We start from the raw sequence: 13,121 nt of genomic DNA on the forward strand, positions 1-13,121 counted from the left end.
TCTAAACCAATTAGATTCAGTTTAAAATATTTTTTATAATGAAAGATATGGTCGAAATAGTGAGATGGTGTCAGTTTTTGATATAGTTTGACATTTTATTCATATCTTTTACGTTATAGCATTGAATTGATATTATAATATATCATTGGAAAGATAATTTCAAGGGCTATCCAAATATATAAAATTTGGATAAAAAATATGAGGCACGAAAATAATATCTGTCTATATTTGAACGTCTTTCAATTCGAATAGAAATAGGACTTTCAAAAAAAGGAGTTTTATTCAATTTCAAACTCTTTAATCTTATCTTTTCAAAAAGGATAATTAGGATCTTTTAGAAACTTATAGAAGCTTCCAATTTATCCTAATTGGTTTAGGAATGGGATTAAATTATTTGGACCCTCCACATGATCATTGGGTCGTAGGTAAGGTGGACTTAGGTTCGGTTTGGGCTCAGTTTAATATTTTGGCCATAACTTATTCGTTATAACTCGGATTTGGGCTTATATTATATCGTTGGAAAACTCTTTTAAAGCCCCATCCAAATATTCAATCATTGGACCCAGATTATGAGCCAAAATAAACTGGATTAAACGTTTTATAAAAAGGACACGATATGAATGATTTTAAAGGATACGAAATGAATTATTTTGGGTTTAAAGGCACGAAAAGAGGAAAATAAGTGAAGGTTTGGGGAAATGGGTTAGGAATTGGGTTGGTTTATGAAATGAAAATATGGATTTTAATATGGATTTAAGCACTCCAAAGATTAAATACTAAACCCGACCAATAATGGCGGTGAAAGGTTTTTCATCATCGAGTTTGGTTTTAGGGAGACATTTTTAGATGTCTACAATAGTCGAGGACAAACAACCGGCCAAGGTTAAAAATGTGATGGTTGGGACCTATGATAGTACCTCCAACCCAGAAGACCACCTCCTGGCATACACCACCTCATGTATTTACAGGGGTTGGATGATGCCGCGTGGTGTCGCTGCTTTCCAGCCTGATAAGTGACTTTTATGTCACTCTTAGGGAGTAGTTTTAGAGTCATTTTCGTGCTCGTTTTATCTTTTTTCCCCATTTATTCTCATGTTTTTCGTTAATAAAGTTTTTAGTGATTTTGATATGTTTTTAGTTTAATTTCTTTATTTAATTGGTTTCTAGTTTATTTTCCTACTTTATTTGCTTTCGATTTATTTTATTTCATTCCTTTTCTTTGTTACTTTCATAGTTTTAATTAGCTTTATGTTTATTTTGTTATTTTATTTTACTTTATTCTCTTGTATAGTTTTTGTTTATTTTTTATTAGTTTTAGTTTTATTTCTCTTATTTTCTATTTTATTTTATTTATTCCCATTTTATTTATGTCCTTTTATTTGTCTCGGTTTCATCCTCGGGTTTGTTTGTGTGTAGGTTCGAGTTCGAGGTCCAAGCCGAATTCCCAAGCCTTTCTCATTCACCTAGCTGCTATCACCTTAACCATCACCACCCATTTCCTTATCCTTCACCCCACCAAAACAACCAAACTCCCCTGCTCCGTTTCACTTACTGCGCCACCTAGAACCTCCCCTGCTCCAATTCACTGAGTTGCTGCACCCCCTCATAACACCATTCATCGCATCCACCAACCATCAAAAACCACCAAAACCAACACGCACTGCCGCTTAAATCACCAGCGCACACAACAGCTGCAACCACAGCTCACCCTTCACCACTTCGCGGCTCACAACCCTCTCAACCCCGCAATAACCCCAAATCAGCCCACCAATTCACCTTCAACCACCCTCAATGTCCAACCACCATACAAACCGTCAGCTCCACCACAAGCCACCGTGCACCACTGCCTTGCGGCCCATCAAACGCTGCACAACCACTGATTCACACAAGCAAAAAGCCCTACGAATTGCAGCAACAGAATAGCCCGCAACTTATAGCCACAAGCCTAAATTTAGCTCCAATTTAATTGGAGCTTCGCGGGAGCGCAACCTTGTCAGAAGGCGCACAAATGGAGTCCAAATTCAGATTGTAGGCAGTAAGTTTGCGCGACCTATACACGACGTCTTCGCGGGCGCGCAAATGTGGGTTCAATCACTAGCTTCTCACGTGATTTTAATGAAGATCGAATGGCCTTGATTTAATGATCGATTATAGCTGTTGAGGATGAACGGTGTGGATTGAATGATGAAGCTCGCTGATGGTATTTGATGTGGCGTGAAGCAGAGGATCATTCCCCTTTGAAGCAACTTAAAAATCGAAGAAGAAAGAGATTGGTGGTCTGATGGCTTTGTGGGGGGGGGGGGGGATTGTTTTATTTTTCTTTTATTTTCCTTTTCCTTTTAATTTTCTTTCTTTAGTTTTATTTTCTTTATTATATTTTTCTTTTCTTAATTTATATATATTTTTATATCCCTTTCTTTCCTTAATTTTCTATTTCTCTTTTATTTTATTAACCTTATATAAATACCCATTTTTGGGTAATTAGGGGAACAATCAATTATGCTATTTTCTTAATTAGTTTGAGGGAGCTTCTCTCTTTTAGGGTTAGATTAGATAATTTTTAGAGAGAGAAAGTAGATTATTGCTCAATTTTCTTCATTGTATTCAACTTTTGGTCAAGTTTAATCTTCAATCAAGCAATACTTTAAAGTTTTCATCTTTAATCCCTTCTTTAGTAATCTCTAATCCTTTCTTTAGCTTTATTTATTTGCTTTATTGTTGCTTATTTTCATTTATCTTATTAGTTCATCTAGTTATTATTGATTTCGTTGTTCTTAATCATGTTTTGTTTTGTGTTTCTTGTGTTTATTTCAAGTTTTGATATTATGTCTAATCTCCCTTCTCTAGGCTAATTTCTTAGCTAGGGGAAGGGGGTGGAAAATATGTGTTGATATTGGATGATTAATGATGGTTGGATTGAACTCATGCCATAAATTGATGAAAGACATGATTTTTGGTAGCTTGAGATTATTGTTGCACTTTATTTGATGTTTTCTAGTTTAAATGCATGAAAGTGATTTGAACTAGATTAAGATCATCTCTATTTTAATGATTGCATGAAAATGAGTTATTAAAGTGGAGTTTTATGGATTGTGCTTCTTTATTCTCTTGATTTGATTGTAATTAATATATAGGATGCATGAGAATGATCCTTATTAGTATAGACCTTTTTCATTGATTTGCCTAGACTATTGTATGAGAATGAATTGTTTAGGTAGAATCTTGTGTTCTTTGGCGTGTTCTTCATGATAATCATTATTATTCCCCTCTTTCTAATCATATTTGACACCCCCGTATCCCTAGCATCGTTCTCTCTTGATTTTAATCATCATCTTCTTTGCTTATTTGTAGTTTTAGTGTTCTTTATTAAAAAAACCAACAAAAACGATCCCCTTTTTACTCTTGCATTAGTGAAAATTAATGTTGAATTACTGAGCTTCCTTAGTGGTTCGACCCTTTACTTTCCACTAACTAGTTTGGTGTAAGTTTAGGTATTATAAATGAGTAATTTGATTAGGGTAGTAGTTCAACGACCTATCTAACCCTCAATCACAGCCACCCTGAAGGGCATAGCCCAACAGTGGTTCGGCAACCTGCGAGAGCTAGTTGCATTAATAGCTTCAAGACGCTTGCGTTCTTGTTTGCTTCTAACTTCTCTATGAACATCCCTGTAAAGAAAACGAGCCTTGATCTAGGCCATGTGCAGTAGGGAGATAAAGAAGGGCTGCGATCCTACGTCAAGCGGTTCAATCTGGTGAGAATCCAGATCCAAGAACTGTCTGACGAAGTGGCTTATACAAACTTTTTCAAAGGTTTGAAGGACGGGTCGACTTTCAACTCGTCTGCAAGAAAATATTCACCCTCCAAGGAGCCCTGATGGAGGCGGAAGCCTACATACAGGTGATCGAGCTCTGCTCCTCCAATAAGCAGTCGGACTCAAAGAAGTCTGATCGACAGAAGGAGAGTCAGCCTGCTCAGCCGTCTCTAAAACCAGAAGAGAGCAAGAAGAAAAAACAGATCTGGGCGGTTGATAACTCCGATCAACCGACCCAGAAGAAAAAGAAAGATTAGAAGTCGTACGTCCCAAGGTACGAGTTCCACAAGGACAGCTACTCCATCCTCATGGAGATAAAGGATTGGCTAACTCTTGAGAAGCCGAATCCTATGAAAGGTTCTGCTGAAAATCAGAACAAAAACAAACACTGCCATTACCATGAAGATGTCGATCATGACACAAACGACTACTTCAGCGTCAAGCGGGCGTTTGACCATCTGGCCGACAAAGGAGTGCTAAAGTCCTATGTGAAGTCCAAGGTGACTTCAAAGGCAAATCCGGGGTAGTCTAGCAAAAAGACTCCCCAGATTGCTATTAGCTCCGAAACCGATGAAGAACCGGTCTATACAATAGCAGGCGGATTTGCCGGAGGTGGCTCGATCATCCGGGGCACCAAGGACCATCTAAGGAAGATGGTCCATTCTGTTGAAAAGGGACAGACGACTAGCACATCTGCCTTCCTCAAAGTCATCATCACCGAAAAGGACATAGGCAAAGACTGTCGACGGCATGATGACCCTGTTGTCATAGAATGCAAAGTGGCCAACCAGTTGGTTGGTCGTATCTTAATAGACACAGGAAGCTCCTCAGACATCATCAGCCGTAAATGCCTATCCAATCAAATACAGGCCGGATAGCATGACAGATGTCTCCCATCCCCATGTTGGATTTGGGGGAGGAGTTGTGCACCCAGTCGGACAAATTGATCTGCCCATCCGACTGGGACAGAAAGGTAGCGGTCGACACATGACCATCCGATTTCTGGTGGTTGAAGAGTTGACCGCCTATAATCTCATTCTTGGCCGACCCATTCTTAACGAGTGCAAGGTCGTCATCATCCTTGCTCTCATGCTGGTCAAGTATGAGAAGGATGATGGAACTGTTGGCTCCCTGAACGGGGACCAGAAGACAGCTCGAGAATGCTATCTCTCGGATGTCAAGCCTGCGGAAGCTACAGCCGGTTAGAGCAAAGAGCCAATAGACCTTGATGATATCAAGGATGACCATCCAACCCTTCCAGCCGCCAAGAAGAGAAACATGATCAGCTGGTGGCGGTCAAAAAAGAAAAGCAATAGCAATCACTGACCAATGAGCGGTCAGACGACCTCTGTCCCCAGCCGGCTGGAGAGCACATTGATATTCCTCTGGATGACAGTTGGCCAGAGCGAACTGTTAAGGTGGCACTAGTGAAAAAATAGCTATTCGTAACGGGCAAAAACAACTCATCCGTAATGGGCAAGGGGCATTACGAAAGCGGCCGTTATGGAAAAGCTATGTTATTTGTAACGGGCGCTGCCTGTTACGAATAACCCAAAATGTCCGTTACGAATAACCCGTTATTCGTAACGACAGTTAAGGTTATTCGTAACGGGCATTTTAACTGCTCGTTACGAATAAACCCGTTATTCGTAATGGACATTTAGACCGTCCGTTACGAATAACGGGTTATTCGTAACGGGCATTTTAACAGCCCGTTACGAATACAATAGAAGCCAAATTTAAAAAAAATGTAGTAGGGGATACTTGCGTATGCTGGTAATCTTTTTTTTTTTTTTTTTTTTTTTTTTTTTTTTTTTTTTCAGGAAACGGGGAATTCATATTACTTAATTAATCAAATCAACAAGTTCAGGGGAGTTATAGAAACTGCTCTAATAGGGTAAACCCAACAATTACAAAATATAAAATAAAAGCATGCTCTACTTGATATCTATAGATACAATTACATAAAGTGAGAGGAGGGTTTCTCAAAGCCTGTAGCCTAAATGCAACTCTCCACCATATCAATTTCGTTGGCATTCTTGGTGCAATCCGGAATGGTGTTGTGCTTGATTATATCCCCCTCCATATCAATTGCCATTTGTGCAAGGTAGTGAGCTACCTCGTTGGCTTCTCTTTGAATATAATTGAAGTCAAATTTGCAAGATCTTTTGAGTAGCTCTCCAATGTCCTCCAATATAGCAGCAAGCTCATGAGTTCCATGCTTCCTAATATCCTTTATTGCCAACCCATCCCTCCTTTAATTGCCAAGAGTTGTGCTATTATTATTTTGACAATCTATAAAAGCAACAGCTAATGCCACTACCACTAACCACCATGCCCATTGCGGTATTGGTCGGGTCTAAATCTACCGCAAGTGTACGGGTCAATTACAGTAAATATAGGGTGAGCAAGGTATCGTATCCACAAGGAAGTCTATTCAAATACCAAATTAAGAAACTAAAATATTATTTAGACGACAGAAAATGTGAGAAAAAGTACTACTAAAACTATAAATGATATGATTAAAGTTGCAAACAAGTATGAGAAAATAGTTCTAGGTTTCGGGTTTCACCAATTACTCCCTATAATGAAATTAAACTAATTGCAGGGTTGAATAAATATAGTATAGCAATGATTGAATTACCAGTAGTATGTTATCTCCTCTCCTAAGGTAGAAAACGTATGTTCAAATCAATATCATGTCTACTTCCGTGATCACAACAATTGAAATAAACTCATTAAGAATAGGAATTCAATAAGACCACCCCAAGTGTATAACTATTCCTAAAATTATACTACTTGACGTTCGATAATCCCACGAACTAGTATTGAAAGTTCACTTCCGCTAATAATCCAATACCTTAAACATACAATCAATTGGCCAGATTAAAAGTATGAATTAAAATAAGATTATCAAATTGCAATTATATAAATCAAACCCAAACAATATAATTCAATTCATTGATAGAAAAATAAAAGACTACATCCCTAACCTAGAACAAAGAGATTTAGCTAGACATGGAGATTAAAAGAACACTCAATCTGTTTGATAACGAGAAATCCATAATTGACATACAAACGTCACAAAGTATAGCAATTAGAACGAAATTAATCAAACAAAGGGAAAGAATAAACTCCAATTTCGAATGTTGTTCCACGAAGTAGTGCGCGACTGCTCCAATGTTGTTGTTCGGCGCTGCCTCGTCTCCCTCCGTGTGTGTGTCTCCCCCGTAGCTGCTGCCCTGCTTCCCCTTAAGTACAGTAGGTAGATTAGTTTGAGGGCTTCCTCTCTTTTCTTTGTGCGTGTACCGCTTCTTCTCCTCATTGGGGTTTTTAGAGTTAGGCCCTGTTTAGTTCACCTGATTTTAGCTGATCTGGTCTGGTCTGATCTGATCTTATCTTATCTTATCTTATCTAAACTTATATTTTCTGATCTGATCCGAACTTATTTTTTCTGATCTGATCTGAACTGAACTTATTTTTTCTGATCTGATCTGAACTTATCTTTTCTGATCTGACCTGAACTTATTTTTTCTGATCTGAACTTATTTTAATTATTTCAATATTCTACTTTAATTTTAATCAATATTAATGTTTTTTTTAAAAAAAAAACATATTAATGTTTTTTTTTTTTTTTTTATTATTATTATTATTATTATTATTATTATTATTATTATTATTATTATTATTATTATTATTATTATTATTATTATTGTTAGGAAAATTATTATTTTTATTATTATAAAATATTTTAGATCCCTTACAAATATTTTAAAAGAAACCTAAAAGTATTAATATTATCAGATAGTATAAGGTAATATACTTGTAATATTTGATAATTTTATTATTTACAATATCCAACATCATAAATGAATTTGTTTATAAGAAAGTATTAAAATGGGATCCTAAAAAACCTAAATTGCAGATTAAATTTGTCATAGCTTTATAGGGAATTTTACAAATTTTTTGGTAATGTAAAATGGTTGACTAAATTAAATTGAAAATTATCATTTCATATTTCAATATTCCGAACAACTATGGGTAACACCTCTATTTTACTATATAAAACAACATATTAGTGTCATAATTTTCACACTCTAAATCAATCTCCTAAAATATTTTTCTATTCATTAGTTTAATAGGTTGTTTGTCTTTTATCTCCATCATAGGTAAATACTTCAACACTCTATGTCATTAATTTTATCATTTGCCCATTGTTTTTTTGATAATGTAGGAAAATATAAATTTATTTGATTTCATGAATTTTACATTTGACCTAATGCAAGTAATATCGATGAAAATGTAAAGCACAATTAATATTTTATCTTCAGTTCATTTATTTCAAAAGAATCCTTTTGATTATAATCCTGGTGCCAATTCAACATTAATGTCTATAATTTATGCATGAAAGTGCTCTTTATCATAGTGTAATGGCTGGTTGGGTAGCATGGTCTGAAGAATGTACGGAGATATTGTTGGACATATGCTTGGAGATGAAAGAATTTGGATATTTAAAGCTTAATTGGGATAGAAAAGTGAGTACTTTGATCGTAAAATGTGGAAAACAATTCAATATCAAATTAGTAACAAATCATTGGAATGATTTAAGATGTTTTGGACAATTCAAATCTTAATGGAAAATACTCACAATGATGCCAAATATGGACACTAAACATCAATTGGCGATTATGGTTGCTGCATTCATACTTCACAATTTTATTCGATTACATGAGTTGACATGGATATACCCATTGATAGTGGTATAGAAATCGAACCAAGAGCAGATTATGATTTGTTTAACGAGAATCGTAAGGCCTAATGAACGAAGTACAACTTAATATAGCGAAGGAATTTTGGAACTTCTTATGATGGAAATTATATTTGTAAACGTTTATGATTTGGAGCTTATAATGAAAATTTAATTATTATCGTTTATTGTTTGAACAATAATAATAATAATAATAATAATAATAATAATAATAATAATAATAATAATAATAATAATAATAATAATAATAATAATAATATGTAATAATAATAATAATAATAATAATAATAATAATAATAATAATAATAATAGTAATAATAATAATAATAATAATAATAATAATAATAATAATAATAATAGTAATAGTAATAATAATGATAATAATAATAATAATAATAATAATAATAATAATAATAATAATAATAATAGTAATAATAATAATAATAGTAATAATAATAATATGTAATAATAATAATAATAATAATAATAATAATAATAATAATAATAATAATAATAATAATAATAATAATAATAATAATTTGTATTTAATTTGAATTATCTGATCTGATCTGAACTTATTTTTTCTGATATGATCTGATCTGAACTTATTTTTTCTGATCTGACCTGATCTGAACTTATTTTTCCTGATGTGATCTAATCTGAACTTATTTTTTCTGATCTGATCTGAACTTATTTTTTCTGAAATAAGTAAAAATAAGGTGAACTTAACAAGACCTTAGTGGGTTTTCAACCCACTTTCATTGTGTAGGGTAGCACGTGAGATCAAAGTAGTGGGCTTTCTTTGTTTTGTTTTTACTTGCAACAACCTGTAAACAATAAGATAAGTGGGATTTTAGTGTAGCTTTAACAAAATATGTCATAGTGAGAAAATATTATAGCCTAATTAACTAAAGTAATTAATTAAGCTTAACAATGTAAATCTCATAATAAAACATTAAAATCTATAAAAGAACATAATTTATACACAAAAAATAGTATTATATGATCTAATAAAGTATATAAAATAAGAACTTATAAGTATCCTTCTCTTACCCTGATTGCGGAGAGGGGCATGCGGAGAAGAAATTTATTTAGTAGTTCTTTACATGCTTTGTATATAACGCAGGCTTATGGGACTTCTTAGCCACTGTCACGGGCTTTTCTGTAACTTCAGCCTCCCTGATTGTATCAGGTGAGGATTCTGGCAGCTGAGCAGGCTCAATTTTAGAAATATCTTATGCAAGTCCCTTCTTTTTTCCTTTCCTCTTTGCTCTCTTCTCCTTCTCCTACACCAATAAAAAAATGAGAAAATTTAGGAAGACAATAATTGTCAAAAAAACAAATGGAATAGGTGGGAAAGACTAAACCTCATCACCTATTTTAATGGGACTCCAAAGACTAACCACATTGTCTAAACAAAATATTTCCTGAAAGAGGATATGAGAAATCAATTGGAACAACTATGAAATAATTGTCATGTCTATTTATAGGCATATCGCAATATGGCTAGCTTAAAAACACAGGAATAAGGATCAAACTCTGATAGATGCAGTCAGAATAAAATTTTAAGAGACAAGATCACAGGATAGAAATTATTACATATTATCCATATTGCTTATTTAATAATTAGAAAATTGAAACCAACCCATTGAAAGAAGATTAATAAGCATATTTTTAGACTTAAAATCCCAATTCACAACTAAAAACAGAACGTTTAGCTTTATTCAACTAACAATAAGAGTTATAAAACAAAATATTAGCCAAAAATATCTCAAACACCACAAAAAATCCCAAAATAAGCATAAAAAACGCATTCTAGATCATTCACATTAATATATACAACCCCCCACTTCACAAAAAGTGAATCATGCAACACAACTACATCATAAAGAGAGTATCATGAGCAAAAGACGAAAATTGGGCAAGAATTGGACAATTAGCTAAACTCTAGTGTATTAGGTGAACAACCCAATCACCCATTTTTGTCACTAAAACCAATCATATTCTCATAGAACAAAAATTCAAATCAATGAGACAAAAAAAAATCACATAAATTGTTACTACCTCAAAATGGAAATCAAATCACTTCCCTAAAACTTGAAACTTACAAAACAAAATTGAAAGCTCGATTCAATACAATGATATAAAAACACAAGCTAATTAACTGAATCACCCCAATTTTTCAATCTCAAAAGAAAAAAAATATGGGTATCAAAACACCGCGAAATTGAAATGTGTCGCCTTTTTCTTTAATTTTCATATGCACACCCAAACAAGTAGTACTGAAATTCATCTTTGATGCAAAGTGCTGAAAATTAAAATATCAAGCTTTTTTTAATTTGATTTTTATAATTATAATTTGATGTTTGGCAATGAAATACCACACAATTCTTCAATACCCAAATCATAATTCAAAACATATATCAATGAAAAAATTCCCAAAACAAGATAAACCTCCAAAATTCTACACCAAGAAAACGACAGAAAAATGCACAAAAATAAAGGATTACCCTTTAACAAGTTAAACAAGAATTTCATTCAGAATAAATGTTGAATAACATGCTTAGACATATAAAAATAGGTCATTATCATGGGCGAGTAGAACTTCATTTACAAATACATACCAAAAATAAGGGAAGAGTATGAGAACCAAGTCCTAGTCAGAATTTCATTAAAAGATGGTAAATTTACGATTTAACAGGCCTATAGTCAATAGTCACATAGAGTGTGTACCTTGAAGCTGCTATGAACTAAATTTTGAGCTGTCAATCCCTTGAGCATGATAGATGCTGCAATGATAGGATCAACATAAGGCGGAACAGGGACAACTCTTTCAGCAGGAAGGATCTGCTCCTCTACATATGAACCCATTGTACTACTAGCATAAGCAACAAGATCACCCACCTTTCTGCCAGTTAATCCAGGACCTACAGCTACCATCTCTTCTACTGCTTCCATTCCTAGTAATCCCCCAAACAAAAAGAAAACAAAAAAAGGGCTTAACGGAGAGGTAATTTAGTCGCAAGAAATGCAGTCATGAAAACATAATTCAGACAATTGTCATATCTAAGCAACATAAAACATTTGAGAACTCCACGTAAGCGCCCTAACTACTGATATGCTTACATATTCACATGCCCATCAACACACACATGATAAGATTAAGTCCAATAACATTTTTTAAGGAAGAAAAAGGCAACACATTTCAATTTCGTGGTGTTTTAATTAACTGAATCACCTAATTTTTCAATCTCAAAAGCAAAAAAAATGAGCAAATACTATAAAGAAAATCAACATAATAAAGCAGAAACCTAACAAAGCTAATAAATCATGAACTAAAACAGATTCAATCTACAGAAACACAATCAATTCCAACAAAAAACCTAAAATTGAACTTCCACCGAAAAATGTAAAATAAATCAGTAACACAAAATCAAAAACAAAAAATCGATCTACATCTCAAAAGAGAATAATAAGACGAGAAAATCAAGAATAAAATTATATAAAGAAGAAAAAAAAAACGCAGAAATAATTTACAATTACAAAATAATCTAAAAACTGAGAAATAGAAAAATTCAGACTAAAATTAATCAAAACAAAATCCCATGAAATCACACCCATACTTCACGACCAAATTCACACCCACGAAGCTAGAAACCCAGAAAGTCAGATTCGGCTATGTATACCACCCTCACAAACCCACAAATACCACAAAATCCCCCACAAAATATAACTAATTTAAGAGTAAAACAACGAAAATTGAGGAATATAAATTGAAAAATGAGAAAAGATTACCATGGTGTTGTAGGTGGAAGAAGCAACAATGGTGGCGGCGGCGGCGGTTAACGTTAAGATGAAAGAAGGTTTTTTTTCAAAACCTTTTGCATGCACCCAATTTACAATAATTTTATTGTACATTGAACATTTTAAGAAAAGTGACCCTTTTTTCTTATAAAAGTGACTTTTTTTTTTTTAATTTACAAAAGTGACCCTTTTTTTTTTCACAAAAGTGACCTTTCTTTTTTACAAAAGTGACCCTTTTTTTTATTTTTATTTTTATAAAAGTGACCTTTATTTTCACAAAAGTTACCCTTTTTTTTTTCACAAAAGTGACCTTTTTTTCCCACAAAAACAGAGTATCAAAATAAAAAAGTTATCCTTTTCTTCTACAATTAGCAAGTATTTTCCTCCATTTTCTCTCTCCTTTAATGGCGAAATCAATTATAGTCTGCCCTTACCACCTTCTTCCCAACAATACAATTCAATACAATTATCCTCCATCATAGGAGTATTCACTTTCCAAAATTCAACCATTTTTCTTCTACAATTAGCAACTACAGTACTTCTCCCTCTACTTTCCTCCATTTTCTCTCTCCTTCAATCCTTCAATGGCGAAATCGATAAAGCATGAGAACAACAACAACCCCTTCGACCTCCTCAACGAAGAAATCCTCTTCATAATCCTCGATCATCTCTCCATTGACGACCACCTCGCTGTTAAATCATTTTCTCTCTCCTCAAAATCATTTTTCTCGGTGA

At 33.7% G+C, this 13,121-nt stretch overlaps 1 protein-coding gene across 3 annotated transcripts; it reads right to left on the bottom strand.

The window, feature by feature from the left end:
* Positions 1-9,300: 9,300 nt before the first annotated feature.
* LOC145586044 (uncharacterized) lies at positions 9,301-12,465 on the bottom strand. 3 transcript variants are annotated; one of them, XR_014100797.1, is made up of 4 exons: positions 12,378-12,465; positions 11,316-11,542; positions 9,636-9,868; positions 9,301-9,409 (listed from the first exon to the last, which is right to left on the bottom strand). XR_014100797.1 is itself a non-coding variant. In XM_081642868.1 (2 exons), exons 1-2 carry the CDS (start codon positions 11,538-11,540, stop codon positions 9,818-9,820), a joined length of 276 nt encoding a protein of 91 aa, XP_081498994.1. In that variant the 5' UTR covers positions 11,541-12,231; the 3' UTR covers positions 9,629-9,817. The 3 variants fall into 3 exon arrangements, 1 of the variants encoding a protein (XP_081498994.1); XR_014100791.1 differs by lacking the exon at positions 12,378-12,465 and having other exon boundaries at positions 11,316-12,231; XM_081642868.1 differs by lacking the exons at positions 9,301-9,409; positions 12,378-12,465 and having other exon boundaries at positions 9,629-9,868; positions 11,316-12,231.
* Between the last annotated feature and the right edge of the window lie 656 nt (positions 12,466-13,121).

Source organism: Chenopodium album, chromosome 1, assembly GCF_948465745.1.
Source record: "Chenopodium album chromosome 1, dcCheAlbu1.1, whole genome shotgun sequence".
In the NCBI taxonomy this organism is placed as follows: domain Eukaryota; kingdom Viridiplantae; phylum Streptophyta; class Magnoliopsida; order Caryophyllales; family Amaranthaceae; genus Chenopodium; species Chenopodium album.

Bases quoted from the DNA above. Each gene is read 5' to 3' on its own strand.
- LOC145586044 (XM_081642868.1), bottom strand. From the start codon at position 11,540: ATGGAAGCAGTAGAAGAGATGGTAGCTGTAGGTCCTGGATTAACTGGC. The intron at 9,869-11,315 runs GTACACACTCTA...TTATTGGTGTAG, and splicing joins TAGTTCATAGCAGCTTCAAG to GAGAAGGAGAAGAGAGCAAA.